The sequence below is a fragment of the Pseudoliparis swirei genome, chromosome 18, assembly GCF_029220125.1.
Source record: "Pseudoliparis swirei isolate HS2019 ecotype Mariana Trench chromosome 18, NWPU_hadal_v1, whole genome shotgun sequence".
Taxonomy (NCBI): domain Eukaryota; kingdom Metazoa; phylum Chordata; class Actinopteri; order Perciformes; family Liparidae; genus Pseudoliparis; species Pseudoliparis swirei.
The window spans coordinates 7,007,731-7,030,745 of NC_079405.1; the positions used below are offsets into that span (position 1 = coordinate 7,007,731).

A 23,015-nucleotide genomic window follows, 5' to 3' on the forward strand; every position below is an offset into this window, starting at 1 on the left:
TGGTATTTTTTTCTTACTCCCCGTGATGCAGTTTGGAAATGCCCGACACAAATGTCATTGTTCTTTTTTGGGTCTGCTGTCTGATGAAATCATTGCGTTGCTTCATGTGGTGTTGGCTGCGCTTGCTATTCGGTCTGATCATCACCAAACAGAGCAAAATGCCAGCGGTTGCGGTGAACAACGGAGTCGCAGTGCTCGGCCCCGTCTCTGCCTGCTCCGAGGAGTTGGCACATCGGCCAGAGCGCCGGGCAGCTGTTTGTTTGTTTGTTTCTTTGTTTGAGTCACGTTGACTGCAAGGCTAAAGAAACGGCTCAGTGAGTATTAACCCTTGTGTTGCCTTCGGGTCAATTTGACCCGATTCAATGTTTCACCCTCCTGTCGCCTTCGGGTCAATATGACCCGATTCAATGTTTAACCCTCCTGTTACCTTTATATTTACTAACATATTTTACCCTTGAGGTCAATATGACCCCAGCTATTAAAATCTCCAGAAAATTATTAGAATTAATATTGTTTTCCAAGTTTAAGTGTGAGGTACTTTATGTTTGTTTGTTGACTCCCGAAAGAACACCGACATTAAACATTGAATCGGGTCAAATTGACCCGAAGGCGACAGGAGGGTTAAATATTGAATCGGGTCAAAATGACCCGAAGGCAACACAAGGGTTAAATGCCTGAATCTGGCAGACCGCCAATGTCTATTTTGGCCCGTCAGTTTCTTAATGAAGTGAAAATATTGTTACTTTTTTACAATGGGCGGGCTTGCTGGGTATTTTATGAGAGTATTTAAAATAAATTCTACCTTTAACAGCTGTGTGATCGACACATTAATACATCCTTAAATGTAATCCAAGGGTGATAAATACATTATTAGAAATGTGCCATTCAGCATTAATAGGTTTTGATACATTAAGTAGAATTTGATGACAATACTTTTGTACTTTTAAGTAACATTTTGAATGCGGGAATTTTTTCACAGTGTGCGCCAGGAAAAAAAATAAAAGAATATAAATGGTAATGACAGCAAAATACACAAGCATGGTAAAAAAAATAAAGAAGTAGACCAATATACTTTACAGCATTTAAAAATGACTGTCCGTTGGCATCTGAATATAGGAGACAGGGTTCAGTTTGCAAGAGACCGTCCTGCACGTAATCCTGCTGCCATATATACAGAGGACTTACAATCAGCCGCCACGAGCCAACAGCCTGGATCTCAAGTGCCATGAATCAAATCAGCATTGGGGACTTTAATGTCCTGACTCAGCAGGACCAAGAGAACAGTCCTGTCAAATTTAACAATCTAACTCTCCCCAAAAGATATAGAAACTAGAATGGGCACTCGGTAGAGCGCATACCTTCGCATATCACAAGATTGGGCATTGAATTATGAACATTTTGGCATTAGTTGCATGCCAATTGGACAAAAATGTATCGTGCTATGGTAAAAAAAGAGTTTGACCTTTCCATGACCTTGACCTTGACCTTTGACCCGATTGATCCCAAAATCTAATCAAATGGTCCCCGGATAATAACCAATCATCCCACCAAATTTCAGGCGATTCAAGAACATGTTGACCTGTTCATGACCTTTGACCTTGACCTTTGACCCAATCGATCCCAAAATCTAGTCAACTGGTCCCGGATAATAAACAATCATCCCACCAAATTTCATGCGATTCGGTTCAATACTTTTTGAGTTCTCTCACGAAAGATTTTGACCTGTTCATGACCTTTGACCTTGACCCGATCGATCCCAAAATCTAATCAACTGGTCCCCGGATAATAAACAATGATCCCACCAAATTTCATGCGATTCGGTTCAATACTTTTGAGTTCTGCGAAAGATTTTGACCTGTTCATGACCTTTGACCTTTGACTTTGACCCGATCGATCCCAAAATCTAATCAACTGGTCCCCGGATAATAAACAATGATCCCACCAAATTTCATGCGATTCGGTTCAATACTTTTGAGTTCTGCGAAAGATTTTGACCTGTTCATGACCTTTGACCTTTGACCCGATCGATCCCAAAATCTAATCAACTGGTCCCCGGATAATAAACAATCATCCCACCAAATTTCATGCGATTCGGTTCAATACTTTTTGAGATTTGCGAATACAACACGACAAATATAAATAAATAAATAAATAAATACACGGCGATCAAAACATAACCTTCCGGCATTTTCAATGCGAAGGTAACAAGTCCTCGCATGAGTGCATTGAGCACTTACACGTGTGATCACAGAGACAAGAACCAGTCGTCTGTGTTTATGTTCTGCACACGCAAACTCGAATACAAAAGTGTGCACACATACTGTAGGGCTCTCCTCCGTGTCTCCTTGATTGTTTCATTCCCTTCACCTGCCCACAGCCACTCCTGTCTCCTTGATTGTTTCATTCCCTTCACCTGCCCACAGCCACTCCTGTCTCCTTGATTGTTTCATTCCCTTCACCTGCCACAGCCACTCCTGTCTCCTTGATTGTTTCATTCCCTTCACCTGCCCACAGCCACTCCTGTCTCCTTGATTGTTTTATTCCCTTCACCTGCCCACAGCCACTCCTGTCTCCTTGATTGTTTTATTCCCTTCACCTGCCCACAGCCACTCTCGTCTCGTTACTGTCTCATGTCGTACACCTGTTCCCCCCCCCCATATATTGTTTCAGTCTTTCCCTTGTCTCTTGCTGGATTGTTGTTTTTTGTCCGTAGTCCTGTCTTTTGTGTCGCTAGTGTGTATTCTGCCTGTTCTGACCTCCGATGCTCTGCCTGGCCCTTTTTGGACCTTGTTTTTTGTAAGCTTTTTGGCCTCAGTAAAGAGTGTTATTTGTTATCCACACTGTGAGTCCTGTCCAGTTGCTCTGCGCATGAGCTCTTGCACCTCGCTACCTGTGACACATACGATATACATAAGAGCCGGGACCCTAAACCAAAAGAGTGGCAGCATCACATGGTGCTGCAATTTGTCTATGTTTAGTGGCCGTAGCTACATGTAAACTGGAAACTGCATTCCTGCCTTAAAACCTGGGCTTAGCATCGTCTGCAGCTATGATCCTAATCAGACCGGCGGGGGCCCTGCCGTCTCAGGCGGGACGGGGCACGTCTCCAACATCCCTCTCAGGAGCCAAAGAAAATCTCAGATAATCATCTACAGCAACAAGACAAGCTGTTTGGCTGCGGCTGCTGAACGTTTGCTTCAATAAAGAGTCAAAAATAAATGTACACATCTTCTTTTTTTTTTACTTGTGCATCAGCCGACTATTAGGATCAGGAACGCTGGTGTATAAGAGCAGAGAAGATCCTATAGCTAAAGCTTTGTATAGCTTCATGTAAACGAGGAAACGCAGATAAACGACTGACTGAAGTGAAAGTCGTTTCATTATTCTAAAGAAGCAGAGGGCATCAATCTGCCGACACAACACGAGCATCGCAGCCGATGTTAACCGCCCCCTCTAATGTGTGTGTGTCTGTGTCTATTTACGTCTCATTGTGATAAAGAGGAGGGACAAAGGAGATGCATATTCTGGTGCGCTCTCCTCTCCATCGCGTTGCAGCCACAGCATCGACACAGAAAGGTAAGGCCGCGAATCTACACTTCATGAGGCTGGGGTGAATGGAGCTGGGACATGAATTGATCAATTGGATTACATGGTTTAGACTTTAGAAGATGAAATACTGGATCATTTTGGATCAAATAATATTAAATAATCTGAATAAGTGCTTGACCAATCTTCCATGAAGGGCTGCAACTAAATAATGTTCATCTTCGATGACTCGGTTAATCCTCATAAAGCTCATAACAGGATTCCAGAGTCTGTGGCGACGTCCTAAAATGTCTCGTCTTGTTTTCTCTCATCGGCGGTCCAAAACCCCAATATTCTAGTTTACTTTCCGGGACACTGAAATTGAGCAAATATTACATGGTTTAGAGGCTTAAAGATGAATAACTCTATCGAGTAACCGTTTTGGATCAAATATTGTTTCATTGCTACAATGACTCTCTAAATTACTGTTAATTGGATTTAATAAGAACATGATTACAAATAATGTTCATCTTCGATGACTCGGTTAATCCTCATAAAGCTCATAACAGGATTCCAGAGTCTGTCAAACGTCAACTAAATGTCTCGTCTTTTTCTCTTTGTAACCCCAATATTCTAGTTTACCATCCGAAAACACTGAAAACCAGCAAATATTCGCATTTCAGAGGCTTAAAAAATGTATAACTTTTCAAAACAAATCAAACATTTGAAAATGTGTTTCAGGTGTTTCGGAGTTAATTGATTCAAGGATTTGTTTAATACCCTATATACTTTTTCATGATATTCTAATATTTAGAGATAGGATATTTGAGTTTACTTAAGCTGTAAGCCATAATCAGCAATATTAAAAGAATAAAAGGCTTGCAATATTTCAGTTGATTTGTAATGTAATATAATGCATGACATTTTGTTAATTGCATTATGGAAAGAACTTTACTTTTTTTGAATTTTCTGAGACAGTCCTGTATATGTTACAGTATTGATTATAAAAGTATAAGATATATGCATATATATACATAATATTATAAAAGTAACATTTCAGAAAAATAAATTATTCATGGGTTATTTTTTTTAAACAGACAGAAATGTTTGTTCCAGTAAATATCCCACGATTCAAGAGACCGTATGATCAACAATCAGTCGGCATCTTTGATTTGCTGCCTATAAGAAATCTAGAGATATTAAAATGGAAAGATATCCATGTATAGACGGTATATTAAAATATAATGCTGGAATGATAAATTACATAATCATTTACATTAAAAAATAATCAACTGTTTTGATAATGTATCCAGAGTAGTTTTGCCAGAGCCAAAAGTTTCATTATTCCAGCATTTAAATTGAGAGATGATGCTTTTTGTTGACTGATGCGAGAGTAGACTGGATATCTTGAAACGTTGATGTGACAAAACAATCTTTTAGACCATCAATAATGTAAAAGTTAAACAATTTAGTAATGTAATGTATCATTTACAAATCATTGTTAAAGAACAATAAAAAGCCACAGAGTAAAAACTAACATTTAGGACAGCTTTAAAAGATCAACGTGTCTCTAGAAACATGGCATCACGATTGCATTCTCGTAACACGACACGTGGAATGCAGCTAAAAGGGAAACCAGTTAAGCCCCCGCGGTCCCCAACTGTCGAGCACGTCAGAGGCAAAAGGTTTTATTTTTGTCTTCTAGGGGGAATTGAAATAGCCAAGATGCCTGAGAAAGCGTAAGTGGATTGTGTTTTTTGTTATTGTTTCCATTTCCAAATCAGAGTGTCAGTTTAATACAGCAAGTCAGATTTATCTATAGGAACTATAGGGCAAAAATGTTCTCTCCCGATATAGGTCAATTTCATATCTCGATAACGATATATATCAAAAAATGTTGCATGTTTACTGGTAATTCAATACAACTTATAGTCTGTCAAATAACCACATGGTAATGTGGTTGTATACTGTGTGAGATCAGGTCTCTATTGCCCTCTGGTGGGTGAAGGACTGAAGGGAATAAAACTACACGTCCTCAGTATTTTCATACCTGCAGCAGGACATTGTTGTTATATCAATTCAGACGTTGTATTTGGGAATCACAATATCTCTAGATACGGTTTCATCACGATACCATTGAAAGATGATAAATTATCATCTGGAAATATTGCGTAACAGATCACGAAATATTATATGCCAAATATCAGATTACATCATCATAAGTGTTTTACAATCTGCAATTGAATGCTAATGCTACATTTCTGTGTCCTCTCTTTATTTTCTTCCCACAGACCGGAGGTAAGACTTCACAAGACACGACCCACTAAGGGATTTAATCATTGAAGAGGCGCAGATATTAAGTCGCTGCACTCCTGAAATGTTGCCGACAATTTTCCAAAACATATTCACTTTTGCAGGGAAAACCTCAAATCTCTGCCTATCGGAAGCTTCTGCTGAAGGTGAGTCCTCGGGACAATTTGCAAAGAAAAGAGAGTCCCACAGGGAAATTTACTTTGAGTGTGGTATTTGAGAGCTTGATGGTCGCCAGGGCCCAGGAGGAGCTGGAGCAGGAGTTAGAAGAACAAGAGAACCAGAAGGCAAAGTACCTGGACGAAAGATCTCCTCCTTTACAGATCGGTGGCTTGTCCTCAGACGATCTGCAGGTAGAAGATCCTCATTCTGTTTCTAGACGCTATGCAAAGAGCTGCATGCCAAAATAGACGCGGTGGACGAGGAGCGGTACGATATCGAAGCCAAAGTCTCGCACGACACCAGAGAGGTAACTCTACCTCGAAAAGGCCACAATGAACCGCTGTGATCGTTTCCACACCGGCGACACTAAAGATTAAATAAACGCATTTATCGAAGCTGCAGCAGCAAGCTGGGGAAGTGAGACAAGTTATTTATGTCCAAACACCAACGCGGTTTGTTATTATATCAGCCGGTTCCACAATGGGACAACGGTTGAATTGATGTTCACCGTCTGCAGAAAATGACCGAGATGTACTTCCTGTCCTCTTTTCTCGACAGATCAAAGACCTGAACATCAAGGTCTTGGACCTGCGGGGGAAGTTTAAGAGACCCAGCCTGAGAAGGGTGAGGGTCTCTGCTGACGCCATCCTGCGCTCCCTACTGGGCTACAAGCACAAGGTCTCTCTGGACCTGCGAGCTAATCTCAAATCGGTCAAGAAGGAGGACACAGAGAAGGTGGGTTTGGAAAAAAACACAAAAGCCCAAAAAACACACAATCGTGATTTAATTCAACGGCACACGGCACGCTTCCCATGGCGGTGATTTATGTTGCACAGTTGCCTTTGGCTGATTGTCGGCCCGACGGAGTGTGAAGCTGATTCACGGCATCCTCGGCTCGCCCGAACAAAATTAAAAACCACCGGCACACACAAAGGGGGCCAGGCGTCACGTTTAACACGGACACCTAGAGCAGGGGTCAGGAACCTTTTTGACTGGGAGAGCCATAAAAGCCAAATATTTCTAAATATATTTCATTGAGAGCCATATAGTATAGGGGGGGGGGGGGTGCAGGTGACTTTTTTTTTTGCTCCGCGCCGGCATCGGAGCTCTGTGGCGCGCGAGACGGCGAGCCGAGAAGTGTTAACGCGACACGTAGAGACAGAAATGACATGCTGGTGTGTAGAGACGATCAATATCAGATGGCTGTTTAGTTTAAAAGAAGAACAAAGACATCTTTAAGAAAAGGACCTTAGATTACTTCTGCTGTAATCTGGCGCTATAGAGAAAATTACAGGGTGGCGGGCGGAGATATATATTTTTTTTACTCAAAATTGTCTGGGAGCCATATGCCGTCACCGGAAGAGCCATATATGGCTCGCGAGCCATAGGTTCCCGACCCCTGACCTAGAGGGAGTTGGTTTCATTAGGCGGCTGCGGCAGAATAGAAGCGTGACGTATGCAACTGTGCAGAGCAAACGCCACACGGCGAGAGGACTTTACAAACGTCTCCGTGTCGCTCTGTGTGCAGGAGAAGACGGCGGAGGTGAGCGACTGGAGGAAGAACGTGGAGGCCATGGAGGGCCGCAAGAAGATGTTCGACGGCGAAAGGCCAAACCCAGTAGACGTCTGACGTTACCATCGCCTCTACACCAAAGAGTGAAGAATGCACCACGACAGATACAATTAATTTAAACTCTGATGCACTTCACCGGGTCACCGAGATTTTTTGGTGGGGGGGTTTGTTTCAAGATTCAATACATTTTCACAAATTGTCTGCATGTTTCGTTTCCAATATCGCTGAAATAATCACATTATTATAGAGTCGAAGAAGTGTCATAATAAAGGAGCTGTAATGAAGCTGTATCTATTTCTAATATGTATCTATTGTTTTGTCAATTCAGATTGTTATTTGTTGTGGCACTGTGGTCTCAGGGACTGCCTATGCTCATTCTCTCACTGGTGGGTCTATGTGGTTGCATTTCATTCTTTGAAGATTAAAAGAAGTGAAACTTTTGCATTTATTCACATCAAACAGCTGTTGTGATGAAATGTGCAGCAACTGAGGTTAATAGTTCACCAAACAGCAGGGAAACGCAAAACGAACCAGGCTACCAAACCGGAGGTTCAGCCGTTACAAAGAATTGATTGACAGTTACTCCGCAATGCAAAAAGAGGGTCGGTTAATATTACCTCCTGTGAACTGGTGACGTGGAGCGGTGACGTGAGTAGAGACTTGTCTGCTGCCGAGGGCCGCACGACGGGAAGCTCCGTCTTGATGCTCATTTTGTCCACACATAACGCTAAATATCGTTATTTCCTCCACATATAACGCGAAATATCGTTATTAACTCATATAACGCTAAATATCGTTATTTCCTCCACGTATAACGCTAAATATTGTTATTAACTCCACATATAACGCTAAATATCGTTATTACCTCCACATATAATGCAAAATATCGTTATTAACTTCACATATAACGCTAAATATCGTTATTTCCTAGACATATAATGCAAAATATCGTTATTTCCTCCACATATAATGCTAAATATCCTTATTAACTCCACATATAACGCTAAATATCCTTATTAACTCCATAGCTTCTGTGAGGACAGCTGTATTCCATCCAGCTCCAGGGTGAGTTATAACAACGACAAACCCTGGTTCAGCGGAGCTCAGGAAGCTAAGACTGCAGAAGGACCAGGCATTCAGGAGTGGGGACAAGGACCTGTACACAGAGTCCAAATACAGGTTTAGCAAGGCGGTGAGAGATGCTAAACGACTGTACTCTGAGAAACTGCAACAGCAGCTCTCAGCAAATGACTCTGCTTCTGTCTGGAGAGGGCTCAGGCAGATCACCAACTACAAGCCCAAATCACCCCACTCCATGAACAATGTGCTTCTGGCAGATGAGCTAAATGAGTTCTACTGCCGCTTTGAAAGACAATGGAGCAGTCCTGAGACAATCCCCACAGCCCCACCAACAAGCCACAGACCATCAGCCCACCCTCCCCAGCCCATCAGGGGCTCACACCTCTGGAGCACCCTCCATCAACTCAGCGCGTCATCCTGGAGAGATCCGTCAACAGGCTGTTTAAAAGCAGAACCCCGCAGCAGCGGGCCCGGACTCCGTCTCCCCTCCACCCTGAAGCACTGTGCTGACCAGCTGTCTCCGGTGTTCACCGACATCTTCAACACCTCCCTGGAGACATGCCACGTTCCAACCTGCTTCAAGGCCTCCACCATCATCCCGTCCCCAAAACCCAAGATCACAGGACTCAATGACTACAGGCCAGTCGCCTGACCTCTGTGGTCATGAAGTCCGGTCCTGTCACACCTCAAGACCATCACCGACCCACTCCTGGACCCCTGCAGTTCGCCTACAGAGCCAACAGGTCTGCAGGCGATGCAGTCAACATGGCCCTTCACTACATCCTCCAGCATCTGGACTCCCGAGGAACCGGATCCTGTTTGTGGACTTCAGCTCTGCCTTCAATTCCATCATCCCGTCCCTGCTGCAGGACAAGCTCTCCCAGCTGCACGTGCCCGACTCCACCTGCAGGTGGATCACAGACTTCCTGACCGACAGGAAGCAGCACGTGAGGCTCTCAGGCTCCGGACCACCAGCACGGGTTCCCCAAGGCTGTGTTCTCTCCCTCTGCTGTTCTCCCTGTACACCAACAGCTGCACCTCCAGTCACCAGTCCGTCAAGCTCCTAAAGTTCGCGGATGACACCACCCTCATTGGACTCATCTCTGGCGTGGACGAGACCGCCTACAGGTGGGAGACTGACCATCTGGTGACCTGGTGCAGCCAGAACAACCTGGAGCTCAACGCTCTGAAGACAGTGGAGATGGTTGTGGATTTCAGGAGGAATGCAGCCCCACCCGCCTCTCTCATCCTGTGTGACTCCCCCGTCGACGCTGTGGAGTCCTACCGCTTCCTGGGCTCCATCATCTCCCAGGACCTCAAGTGGGAGCTGAACATCGGCTCCATCTCCAAGAAGGCCCAGCAGAGGATGTTCTTCCTGAGGCAGCTGAGGAAATTCAACCTGCCAGGGAAGATGATGGTACAGTTCTCGGCCATCGTTGAGTCCATCATCTGCTCCTCCATCACCGTCTGGCACCCTGCAGCCACAGCCAAAGACAAGCGCAGGCTGCAGAGCATCATCCGCTCGGCCGAGAGGGTTATCGGCTGCAATCTGCCTTCCCTCCAGGTCCTGTTCACTTCCAGGTCACTGAAGCGGGCCAGAAAGATTGTCGCCGACCCTCCCACCCTGGACACTACCTGTTCGAGTCCCTCCCCTCGGGGAGGAGGCTGCGGTCCATCATGACCACGACCTCCCGCCACACCAATAGCTTTTTCCCGACGGCGGTCGGGCTCATCAATGGACCCCGGACTGACTGACTGTCACCCCCAGGACTACCACCTCTTCTTCCACCTTCCTCTCTCCTCCTTCTTCCCGCTCCTTCCTCTTCCTCCTCCTCCCTCTTCCTCCCACTCCTCCTCCCTCCTTGCGTTGATTGTTGTTTGTCATGTCCAAATGTTGCACCTTCCACCAAAAAAAATTCCTCGTTTGTTTGTGAAAACATTCATTCTTTGGCAATAAACCTGTTTCTGATTCTGATTCTGATTCTGATATAATGCTAAATATCCTTATTACCTCCACGTATAACGCTAAATATCCTTATTAACTCCACATATAATGCTAAATATCCATATTACCTCCACATATAACACTAACTATCCTTATTAACTCCACATATAATGCTAAATATCCTTATTACCTCTACGTATGACGCTAAATATCGTTATTTCCTCCACATATAATGCTAAATATCCTTATTAACTCCACATATAATGCTAAATATCCTTATTACCTCCACATATAACGCTAAATATCCTTATTAACTCCACATATAACGCTAAATATCCTTATTACCTCCACATATAACACTAAATATCCTTATTAACTCCACATATAATGCTAAATATCCTTATTACCTCCACGTATAACACTAAATATCGTTATTTCCTCCACATATAATGCTAAATATCGTTATTAACTCCACACATAATGCTAAATATCGTTATTACCTTCACATAACGCTAAATATCCTTATTACCTCCACATATAACGCTAAATATCGTTATTAACTCCACATATAATCAGGGCTCTCAAGTTTTGAAGACAGGCAAGAGTGACATTTCCATCAGCAGCAGCAGCAGAAGCTGATTGGCTATTGTGTAGCCATTTCTTTTTTTTGATTGGCTGATAAGTGGCTCCTCACAGCAGAACTCCAGGGGAGCGCTTGATTCCTCCACCGTGAGGGCAGCGCGGCCAGCTCATGTTTGCGCGCTGCGGCACATTAAAACATTAAATAGCCGAGTTTTTTTTCAGCGTGAGAAATACTATGTGTGGCGGGAGTGCGTGACTTAAGACCGAAATGCGTGAGTCTCACGCTCAATGCGTGACACTGGAGAGCCCTGTATAATGCTAAATATCGTTATTACCTCCACATATCTGTCTTGGAGCGACCTGAGTCTCGTGCCCGGACGGTTAGCGTCGTCTTGAAACGCTAATTGGCCAGCTGGGGCGCGCGAGGGCGTCATCAGTTCAAATGGCCCGCTTCACTGTGAGGCGTTTGATCTGCACACCGACGAGTAGAGTGTGTGTCACGTGCGCATCGGGATACCTGGTCCGTTTAAAGAAGTGCAGAAACGCAATTAAAGAGTTAACGGTATTTATCAAATACCTTATTGTATCCTTAACAAGTCAAAATAAATCCAATTAATCTCACATTTGAGAAGCTGAAAACAGCAACTGTTTGATATCATTGCACTATAACTAAAAATGTGTTTTAAAATTAGATAGCCTTTGATTAAATTATTTCAGATATAATCTATAATTTGTGATTAAGGTATTTGTTTAAGCTTTAAACTGTGATATGTTAGATGGGGTTTGGGTTCCCACAAAAGGCCACTATATCTTATTTGTATTTATTTTAATTCGTGTGAATCTTTTATGTATCTAAAGAAAGGTAACGTTCAGATAAGTGAGAAAGTGCAGCATGACGTTTCCACCACAAGGTGTCAGCATCACTTTATAATCGGTTTTCTGACAGATTTCAAAGACAAACTCAAAGTATTGTATGTGTGAACTAAATTCACAGTTTATTGTAACGATGATATGAATAACATAAATGGCCTCTTGTTTGGTCTGGCATTCATTGCCAGGGCTGCTCTCTTCTCAGGGTTTACAAGCAGCAGCTCTAAGTGCTTTCTGTTTGTTTTATTGGACTCCGGTGCCAGATGGGTGGGGTTTGCAACAATACTATCAGGAATACAAGGTGTTATTGAATCAAAGGAAAGTTATTGAGGCTTATTACTGTGATCGACCGGACACGGTTGATTATGTTGGAGCAAACGGATGAAGCAACACCCACTGTGAACATTCACACACATACTTCATGATTTCAGTGTTTTATTAAGGGGTTAAAAACATGACATGTGTAAAGATCAAAATCTGTATTACATATGTATGTCAAAGGCTCTGCTCATGAATGACAATGGGCTATTGTTGAAACAGGAAATAGATCAGTAGAGGCTATTTGATTCCACCAGAGGCCACACATAAATCTATAACACAACGCCAACCTTTCATATAAGAGAGATACGTGTCGGCATTAATGTGTTTATCTTATACTGTAATATATGCATAACTTCTTATACTTATATTACAAAGAACAAAACTAAAGTTTTTATCTCGAAGCCAAACTCCAGAATTTAAATAGTCCTAATTACATACATTATAAAACTCACAACTAGTACTATCCCAATTACTTCACATGTACACTACCGTTCAAAAGTTTGGGGTCACTTAGAAATGTCTTTATTTTTCAAAGAAAAGCACTGTTTTTTCAATAAAGATAACATTAAATTCATCAAAAATACACACTATACATTGTTAATGTGGTAAATGACTATTCTATGTGGAAACGTCTGGTTTCTCATGAAATATCTCCAGAGGTGTATAGAGGCCCATTTCCATCAACTATCACTCCAGTGTTCTAATGGTACATTGTGTTTGCTAATCGCCTTAGAAGACTAATATCTGATTAGAAAACCCTTGTGCAATTATGTTAGCACAGCTGAAAACAGTTATGCTGGTGATATAAGCTATACAACTGGCCTTCCTTTGAGCTGGAAGTTTGAAGAACAAAATTAATACTTCAAATATTAATCATTATTTCTAACCTTGTCAATGTCTTGACTATATGTTCTATGAAATGTTCAATTCATTTGATAAATAAAAGTGTGAGTTTTCATGGAAGACACAAAATTGTCTGGGTGACCCCAAACTTTTGAACGGTAGTGTACATGTTGCATCAAAGAGATTCCTTTGAACCATCATCAAAAGTACATTACTCAAAAACTAACAGACACACACACAATACAATATACAAATAATTTGTGGTTTCTAAATGTTTCTGGAAACCGGTGCTTCTCTTGTTCCAAGTATGTATTGAATAATATGAGAGCTCGCCCCACCACGGTAATGGAGTCGACAATACATTGCAGTGTTGTATATCTGTATTGTATAGTATAGCAACAGATCAGCACACATTCTTTCATGTGGACTCAGCTGTCTTGCACCTAATAAACACAATTAGGGATTTAGGGATGTATCATAATACTTGCTCGTACATTTCTGAGTCCATGGGCGGATTATGAGTCAATGGTCCCCTGGGCACAGACACGAAAAAGACCAAAGCGTAACAATTGTTTGTCTAGTTGTTTTGTGTCTCTTTGTGGTCATTCAGCATCCATTTGTTCGGCCATTCTCTTGGTAGTTGTTATGTTTCATGTGGTCATTTTGCAGCTGTTGATTGTTTATGTTTTTCATTTTGAGTCTCTTCTTCATTCCTTGGTCAGTGTCTCTTGAAGTGATGTTTCGTAGGTGAAGGCCAGGGAGGTGGGGGGGCCTGACACTTTGGGCCCCTGGGCCTGTGCCCATCAAGCCATCCATGCTTGAATCAAACTTTGCTCGCATGATATCTAAACACCTCACGAATTTAGTGATGTAAAAACACTAATAACATGGCTTTAGATGACGAATTTTAACATGTTATATGACAGCCTTCAGATACCGGATCCTTTTGACTTCTGAAGACTTGTCTGATGCTGCTGCAAGACTTGACTCGGGACTTGAACTTATCCACCGAAGGCTTCAAAGGGGCATCAAAACAATCCTGTAAACAAAGCCTGAGCTGAGCTGGAGGGAGGAAACTCCATTCAATCCGTTACGCTGATATATTTTGGCTCAGACTGATGACTGATGAGTCAGAATCCCGATTGTGGGGTCAGAGACAATATTCAAAGAAAACACTGGGAGTATCAAAAGACTTGGCATGGAAGGGCCAGGGAAGGGTGTTTACCGCACGTTATTGCATGTGAGGGCAGGGAATAAAGGCGAGGTGCAGGAGACGGTGCCTGTGAAGGGAGTGAGTCTTATTTTACTCCTTTCCTGTGGGAATAATGGTCATTGATACGGTTGCGTAACACATCCAGTTTAGGGAACACACTGTTGCTGTTTCACGATGTTGCGTCACAAATGTGCCATTAATCTGCAGAATCATAACGATTTAAGAATACGTTTCTTTGCTTGTAAATCAAGGGGAGCTTGAGCCACAAGGATTATTTCTAACCTTCCTGTTGTCTGGCAGACTTGAGTTACCGAGACCCTTTAAGTGGAATAATCCTGCGCTGGTCAGCCTTAGGTTTGGCCGTGTAAAAATAGACAATGCAAGTCCATGGAGAATGGTAGTTTTCCCATTCTAGTTAATGCCATCTGCCATCTGTTTGCAGGTATGTGCCCACCCATTGTAGACGTGGGTAGCTTGCCGCCATGTGATCCATTTCTGGGCTTAAAAGCTTATGGCCCACAGAGAAGGGCACAGTATACAATTCCCCATTGAGCCCAGTTTGAAGTGCACATCTCACTATCCAGGTAAGTCCTAGGTCCTCTCCTTATGAGGATTTAATTCAGTCAATTGAGACTTGGATTAAATTTAGCGTTCATCTTCTTACCCCAGGTGGGCGTCGGTGCAGAGTGTCGCTCCCTTTCCTCCTTTGAATTTGGACTTTACTTCCCCAGGCGCTGCATCCTAAACATGTCGGACACAGAAGACGCCTATAACGAGTGAGTAAACGCTTCGTTTCTGTAAAATAGAAAAGTGATGTCAACTGAAATGATGCCACGGTGGAATCGATTGCAACAAAAAAATATTTTTGGGTGTGATTTTTTTTTTTTTTCTTCTTCTTTTCTTCTAGGGGACAACGTAAGTCTATTTGTCGGTTGGAGATGGGTCTCCACAGTTTGTATTTGGGGTGTTGTGAATAGCTGCTCGATCATTCTGACTGGCTGGATGCTACAGAGCTGTTCACGTGGGGGGAAAAAGGGGGGAAAGCATGAATATTGGCTCTAAGCTGCATGTTTAGCCGACATATCAGAAATATCCACGCTCATGTTTAATATACATGTGAAGTATATTGCCACGAGGATATTGTTGGTATGAAAATACAAACAATATCTATAAAAACTGCTTCTAGATCCAAACTTTAAGAGGCTGGCTGTATTTCTTTCTTCGACTTTATTACCCGCTTCACACGCTTGAGCCTCGCATTTACCGTCGCTTAACACACCGCATCTGCTAAGCTGCTGGCCCCACCGTGCAGCGTATACTGTATTTTTGGTGCCACTGTCGAAGCAGCTGCTGTCCTTGATCTCTTTTGCCGGATTGACCTTTGCCCTCTGAGTCAGTCCTCTCTATCTGAGGCGGGGGACTTTTCGCTATGTACATAAAACATCCCAGTGGATCTGTCCTTCCAATTCAAAAGGTGCAACGGGGTCGCCATCATAGAGGCAAAGGGTTGTGCCTCTATTTCTGTCTCCCTTTTTTGAGGCGGTCCATGCGGGCCACTGTACAGCCCCCCCCCCCCCCTGCCCTCCCCTCTACGTGGAGGAGAGACGCAGTCAGAGAGCAATATAGTTCAGCTTATGTTCTCAATATGGGACCTTGGGGAAGACAGCGACACATGCACAATACCCACTTTCATTTTGTCTGCCTGTTAGAGGTCCTCTAAATGCGGCTCGGCTTACCTTCTATGCAGGGGAAGAAGGTTGAGTTACGGAAAGGGACTCTGACTAGAGGCTCTTTGTCGCCTTTGAGGCCCAATTAGATGAGGAGAAAAATGTGGAGAACAAAAAACACAGAATCTGCTTTGCAAATAGTGGAAAAAGCTGAATGCAACTGTGGGAAAGCTGCAGTGATATCCTAGAGCATTGGGCAAAGGTACTCCCTGGACAGGTCGCCAGTCTGTCGCAGGGCTGGATAACACATCCAGTAATGAATTATAAAATAAAAACATTTGAGAATATAAGAACATTTAAAAAGTACGATAAAAACAATTGAAATACAAGTTTTGAAGGCACTGTACAAAATACACAGACGTCATATTGAACTGAATGCCGTTTGAGATTTTTACATTGTTTGCTTGCTAACTCTACACGCTTGCTTTGCTGCAGAAGAGGAGGGCGAGGAGGAGCTTGAGGAAGAGGTGGAAGGTAGTAATGCTTATGCTAATATCTGTTTGCATGCCGGCTGTAAATAGATTACCTTATTCTTACTTAACACGCTGTTGTCAACCATGTATTCAAATGAAAGTGTTAATGTAAATGTACATAAATAATATACTGTCGCTGTCCAAGGAAAACCATGTTTCTCTCAGCAAAAACACACATTTAAACATATTTTAAAATTAAGCTACACTTCAACACTCCAATTTACGAGGAGATGAGGCTGTGATGAAATATAAATCTGGAAATATAGTGTTATTCTATCTCTCTGTACTATTAATCTACTTGTATGTCTGCTCGAAATCCAGTTAGTATTTAAATTCCCAATTTGAGTTGTGCAGTTGTGTTATATAATTAGTCCAAAAGCATGCCATGACATAAGGACACAGTACTCTGTGTTGAAGTCACTGGGTGGAGACTCAGGTGGCATACATGTTATCTGTGATGGTTGATCTGAAGCCGCGTCCTCTCACCTGCATTCCTCTCTGGATAAGTCCGGCATCAGTGCTCCGCTTTGTCAGCTCAGTCACACAGTCGACCGAGGTCATTCCAGCTCATTCATTATTGACAGCTTCCTTTAAACGAGCAGGATTGTGTCGATCAACCAGAACACTTGATTGTATCGTCTGACGACCTTCATGACCAGAAGGGCATCGAAAGAACAAAAATATTGGTTCCCTAATTGTTTGAATTACTGAAGGGGTCCTTATTACTTTTATTTTGTCACCTATTGACTTTTAATTTTGGTGAGGTTGAATTGTGATTTTGTCATGTATTTAATAATAATAATAAAATATAGAATTTACCAGCAGTAATTCCTTGCATCAAATTTAAAACCTGTTTTTACAATCATATAGATATTTAAATGTCTTTACGTAAATCTTACTGAGAGTCACCTGTGACTTTATTCATCAGTCTTATAATTCTCTACATGTCTGTGTGAAATGTTTGACTTTGCACTGCTCCTCTTTTAACAGAGACTTCAGAGGACAATGATGCAGGTATGAACGGGTTATAAGAAGCCCAGAGACTATTTGTTGTGCAACTATCGAACAATTTTGTTCTTTGGGTTTATTCATGCAAGCATTTCTTATATGTATAATATATTGACTCGTAAACTATAGATTTTACATCGCTGTTTCTTTTGTGTGTGTAAACAGACGAGGAAAAGGGCAGATCAAAGTAAGAACAGAGATTTTACGTATTAATATAACATAAATTGAAGTGAGAGACATATTAACCTCAGAAAATATCTTCATCTTTCTATCCTCCTCCGCAGGCCTGGTTTTGTGCCCGGCTTGGCGCCTCTTAAGATCCCAGAGGGAGAGAAAGTGGACTTTGATGTGAGTTCGTCTCAGCACGGATCACAGTTACACCTGTCTGTATATTTTAGAAGGGCAAATTATTGGATAAACTCAGAATTCAACTTCTCGCTATACTCTCAGGACATTCATCGAAAAAGAATGGAGAAGGACCTGACTGAGCTCCACACTCTGATCGACTCTCACTTTGACAAGCGTAAGAAGGAGGAGGAGGAGCTTCTCAGCCTCACAGATCGCATTGTATGTTCACATCTCACTTACTTTAGTTGCATTTTGAGTCGACGTCATTTAGCTTTGGTCTGTAAAAAATATTTTTTCTTTCCTACTTTAGGAGACACGCAGGTCAGAGAGAGCAGAGCAGACGAAGATCAGGGCGGAGAGAGAAAAAGAACGACAGAACAGATTGAATGTACGTATACAAAGAGAAATAACATCCTGAGGACTAACTGGAACCGTAGGATAGATCATTTTCCTAAACCCAAAGCAGGGCTCTCAAGTCACACGCATTGAGCGTGACACTCACGCATTTCGGTCTTAAATCACGCACTCCCGCCACACATCGTATTTCTCACGCTGAAAACAACTCTCGGCTATTTAATGTTTTAATGTGCCGCAGCGCGCAAACATGAGCTGGCCTCACCGTAGAGGAATCAAGCGCTCCCCTGGAGTTCTGCTGTGAGGAGCCACTTATCAGCCAATCAGGAAAAAAGAAATGGGCTACAAAATAGCCAATCAGAAAAAAAACCCGTATCTGGGTAAGATTTAATCCAGCAACCAATGAAAATAAAGCATCCTGGAATTGCGCGCGACTGACGAAAATATCCGAAAATGTCGTTCTGGGGGGGCGGGGGGGGGGGGCTGATGGAAATGTCACTCTTGCCTGTCTTCAAAACTTGAGAGCCCTGCCAAAGTCATACCCCAGGCCAATCTCAGCTATAAATCAATCTTACATTGAATTAAACCAAGTTGAGACATCGAAACTCTGTAAACAACGTCATTAGAAGGTAACCTCGTGTTTCCCATCAGGAAGAGAAAGCGAGAAAAGAAGAGGGCGAGGCGAAAAAGAAAGCTGCCGACGATGCAAGGAAGAAGATGATTCTGTCCAACTTTAGTTACACCGGATGCAACGTGAAGATCTTTTTTCTTGATATCTGAAACAATAATTCCCAAGCATGTCATGCGTGTACATGTGCACATCGCTCCATGTGCCCTCTTCCCCAACAGCAGTCCAAGCCGGGCGGGAAAAAACAAACGGAGCGGGAAAAGAAGAAGAAGATCCTCAACGATCGACGCCAAGAGTTAAATGTCGATCACATGAAAGAGGACCGACTCAGGTGAGATATAAATAAACACGGTGACAAAAGAATGCCTCGTGTTCACTCCGATGGACTCCAATCCATCGATCGCTTTCTTTTTTCCGTGCCGATGCAGGGAAAAAGCCAAAGAGTTGTGGGAGCGGGTTCGCCAGCTGGAGGCCGAGAAGTTTGATCATCAGGATAAACAAGCGAGGCAAAAGTACGAGGTAAGGTAATCGCATCATCGCGTTCAGCATACGGCACCAACCCGTTGTGATTATGGGATGCAGGCCTACCGAGACTGCCTTCCTGCACTCTGAAAAACAGTGAGGAGGAAATAGCTTTAAGCTCGCTAGCCAAACAGTTGAACAGATAAGTTGTAATATTATCTTACCTCTTGGGTAGCAGTTTGACTGGACACATGTATTTAGCATTTAGGAGGTCATTGAGTTACTAACATGTAAAATCATTAGAAATTATTTTTTATTTGAAAGGAGACAGTAAAAAGTTGATAGATTTAGCTCCAGCTAACGCTAACTGTAGCTATCTCACAAGCTAGCTTTAACTTAACCCTTGTGTTGCCTTAGGGTCATTTTGACCCGAACCAATATTACATCCTCCCCCCGCCTTTGGGTCATTTTGACCCGATTCAATGTTTCACCCTCCTGTTACCTTTATATTTACTAACATATTTTACCCTTTGGGTTCAATTTGATGCCAGCAATTAAAACCTCCAGAAAATTATTAGAATTAATATTGTTTTCCAAGTTTAAGTGTGAGGCACTTTATGTTTGTTTGTTGACTACCGAAAGAACACCGACATTAAACATTGAATGGGGTCCAATTAATCCTAAAGCGGGGGGAGGGTGTAATATTGATTCGGGTCAAAATGACCCTAAGGCAACACAAGGGTTAAACAAGCAGTAGGTTAATTTTAGGCTTCTTGCTTTTTTTTCAGAAACATTTTGATGTCATAATACTTTTTTTAAATGGTCAAACATAGGCTACAACAACATGTTAGCTTCAGTCGGCTGGATGTCTTGTCAATACATTTCTTTGACCATTTCCACAGATCACCGTGCTGAGAAACCGGGTCAGTGATCACCAGAAAGTGTAAGTCTATTGTGTTATGGATACATCAGAGGGCACATGTTATGATTTTAACACATGTTGGCTACTGCATGAAAGTAGTTATGTGGTAAATTAAAAATTCATTTCATTTTACGGGATAAACATATAAAGATTTTCCCCACATTTACCAGTTTAGATTTAAAAAATGTAAAAAAATACAAACAACACACATTCATGCATTAACCGTTATAATCCAGTGATAAAGTAAACATTAATTTGTAATGGGCCATTCCACATAATGAGCAGTTTTACTTTTTGTACTTCTATGTTACCGCACTTGTATGTTTTGATGCCATCACTTTTGTCCTACTTTTACTCCAGTGACAGAGTATTTCTGCAAAGTGGTAATCCTACTTTTACTTTTGTGAAATATCTGAATAGGCTACATCTTCCAACACCGCAACATAGGTTCATCTGATATCAAATAGGATCTTTCATCAAGACAGGTATAAATACAAAATGCAATAACTAAAGAAAAGTAACCAATAATCAATCTGAACTTAAGTCGGCCTTGAAGTAAAACGTTCAGCGAGTGACCTCATCAAGTTTCCACCTCCTCCTATTTCAGCTTCCCTCTCAGTTTGTCTCGCTGCGCTAATCTTCGTTAAGTTTGAAGCGGCAACAGTTGCAGCCGGTTGAGTCGGCTGCAGTGACAGCAGGACCAACGTTTCCAGAGTAGCCGGACCAGACCGGGTAAACAGAAAGGGGCCGAGCATACGAGACGTGTTTCGACAAAGGGCACCCCGGGGTATCTGAACAACATGCATGCGCTCCTACGTCTTGAAGGATAGATGGGGTTTAAATCCAGGGACAACAGCTGTGAGATCTTCTCGCTGCTATGCAGTATCATCTGTGTTGATGTCGCTCACAATAAAACAGTGACCAGACCCCGCTGTCATCCAAATGACGTGGATCCTTCCCCCTGATGTCGGCTACAATAAGGGTCCAGGTTCAAACCTTATAATGTTTTTTCCTGCAGAATATGACATTGACTCCCATAAATCTGAAACTGATCATTTCAAAGACGAATCCCTGTGAAATAAATTCTTAATTTGACTTTATTCTCAAATGAAAACAGCCCCAATTCATGTTCAGATATGGTATGTCATGCCAGGTCACCATAGAAAAAGAGATTTTTAATCTCAATGGGACTCACCTGGTTAAATAAAGGTTTACTTTTTTTTTTTTAAACAGTTTCACCTGAAATGTAAATATGTATGTGTTTGTTGTGAAGCTGCAGGGATCAGGTGCCTCGGTAGCAACAGCAGATAAAGATAGCGGCCAACTATTTGGTAGCAAATCCCGTTACAACAGCAGACAGCTATGACAAGCTCTCAGAAGAGCATCGGAGGCCAGCAGCAGCTCTTTGTATTTTGCTCTTTGTAGTCCACTGCTGGTGAGGAACGAACTGCAATGGGCCCAGGCATAACATTAACCCGATTGTAAACACATAAAAGAAACTGCTGTCTGTAGCTGTTTCATGCAAGTGCGGCGAGCGAGCGGCTAATGGCCACATTCTGAACGACGAGGATTATAGTTAGTAGACTTATTGGAAAAAGGCTTGCTTTTGACGTCTCAGGTTTCCTTTCTGCAGCGCGAATTTCCCTAGAATAATTTAAATGTCAAATGCAGCCAAAGTGAGCGATTTATTTACATCACAATAAATATTAAAATGTCCGACGTTCATGAGAATCAACAGACCGCCGAGACACGCAGCCCAAATTAAAGGCTTCCAACACACACATGCAATTAATATGGGAGGCACTGGGTTGTGGAGCGCTCTGCAGGTTTGTGGCTGATATGGAGGAAATCTGACGGCTTTCACTTCATTCTCAGATCAAAGGGCAGCAGAAGCAAGCGCGGCCTGAGGAAGTAAGGCGTGACGTCAACCTGAAGGAAAACTGCCATCGCCTGACAATAACTGCACATACATTTTTACGGACAGAATTACAAACGCTCTTAAATAAGCCATCCGTGAAACAAAGTGCATGCCACGTTCATCTGCAGGAATGTAGCAGTCGAGCAGTAGCCAACGGAGGCGTTACAGCTTGTGTTTATTAAACAGGGATTTGACAGATGACGCGTAACCCATTAAAATAACTTTACTATAGGACACCACTGGAATAGGATTTTCAATGTATGTAACCGCAGTTCCATGTCCTACCACATAGAGTAATTAATTAGTTATTGTGTGTATTTGTGGTTGCAATGAATTAAAAGAAAATCTTTGTTTAACAAACTGGAAATGGTTGCCTCTGCCTCTTAAGTTTTAAGTTCCTTCACTCGTGGGAACACTAATTATATATATTTTTTAAATTAAAAATACCTTCTTTAGCCTAATTGTGTCCACAAAGTGTCACCCATGATCACAGAATTCCCTCCTGGCCGTTGGGTGATTTACATGACTTGAACTGTTGAGGTCACAGTGCAACGATGGCAACAACAGGTGCAGTCGGTGCAAATAAATGATACGGGTGGAGTAAACAGAATTTGAAAGATGTGTTGTTAATCTGCCCAGAAGTGTTTCAACCTGCTTTCAACCAGAAGCCAAGAGGCGCGGGACACGTACAACTTTTCGTTCTGCACTAATTAGGGACTGTGACGAATGACGGGTGATTAATTCCTATTCA

At 42.4% G+C, this 23,015-nt stretch overlaps 2 protein-coding genes across 4 annotated transcripts; both read left to right on the top strand.

Moving 5' to 3' along the window:
* The first annotated feature begins 4,781 nt into the window (after window positions 1-4,781).
* On the top strand, window positions 4,782-15,204 carry LOC130208023 (troponin I, slow skeletal muscle-like). 3 transcript variants are annotated; one of them, XM_056436877.1, is made up of 5 exons: window positions 4,782-5,823; window positions 5,943-6,188; window positions 6,556-6,732; window positions 7,526-7,653; window positions 15,156-15,204. In XM_056436877.1, the coding sequence occupies exons 1-4, from the start codon at window positions 5,770-5,772 to the stop codon at window positions 7,625-7,627; spliced, it is 579 nt and encodes a 192-aa protein (XP_056292852.1). In that variant the 5' UTR covers window positions 4,782-5,769; the 3' UTR covers window positions 7,628-7,653; window positions 15,156-15,204. The 3 variants fall into 3 exon arrangements, with proteins under 3 accessions (XP_056292852.1, XP_056292851.1, XP_056292853.1); XM_056436876.1 differs by lacking the exon at window positions 15,156-15,204 and having other exon boundaries at window positions 4,786-5,823; window positions 7,526-8,010; XM_056436878.1 differs by lacking the exons at window positions 4,782-5,823; window positions 15,156-15,204 and having other exon boundaries at window positions 5,836-6,188; window positions 7,526-8,010.
* A 2,218-nt stretch (window positions 15,205-17,422) lies between these two features.
* LOC130208025 (troponin T, cardiac muscle isoforms-like) lies at window positions 17,423-22,625 on the top strand. The gene is made up of 10 exons (XM_056436879.1): window positions 17,423-17,638; window positions 17,798-17,819; window positions 17,917-17,980; window positions 18,083-18,199; window positions 18,291-18,368; window positions 18,986-19,087; window positions 19,184-19,293; window positions 19,391-19,481; window positions 20,327-20,367; window positions 22,222-22,625. Exons 4-10 carry the CDS (start codon window positions 18,101-18,103, stop codon window positions 22,259-22,261), a joined length of 561 nt encoding a protein of 186 aa, XP_056292854.1. The 5' UTR covers window positions 17,423-17,638; window positions 17,798-17,819; window positions 17,917-17,980; window positions 18,083-18,100; the 3' UTR covers window positions 22,262-22,625.
* Window positions 22,626-23,015: the final 390 nt, after the last annotated feature.

Excerpts from the sequence above, each read along its gene's own strand:
- LOC130208023 (XM_056436877.1), top strand. The coding sequence starts at position 5,770 with ATGCTAATGCTACATTTCTGTGTCCTCTCTTTATTTTCTTCCCACAGA. Across the intron at positions 5,824-5,942 it reads TTTCTTCCCACAGACCGGAG|GGAAAACCTCAAATCTCTGC; the intron begins GTAAGACTTCAC and ends TCACTTTTGCAG. Across the intron at positions 6,189-6,555 it reads TGTCCTCAGACGATCTGCAG|ATCAAAGACCTGAACATCAA; the intron begins GTAGAAGATCCT and ends TTTTCTCGACAG.
- LOC130208025 (XM_056436879.1), top strand. The coding sequence starts at position 18,101 with ATGGAGAAGGACCTGACTGAGCTCCACACTCTGATCGACTCTCACTTT. Across the intron at positions 18,200-18,290 it reads TCAGCCTCACAGATCGCATT|GAGACACGCAGGTCAGAGAG; the intron begins GTATGTTCACAT and ends TTCCTACTTTAG. Across the intron at positions 20,368-22,221 it reads GTCAGTGATCACCAGAAAGT|ATCAAAGGGCAGCAGAAGCA; the intron begins GTAAGTCTATTG and ends CTTCATTCTCAG.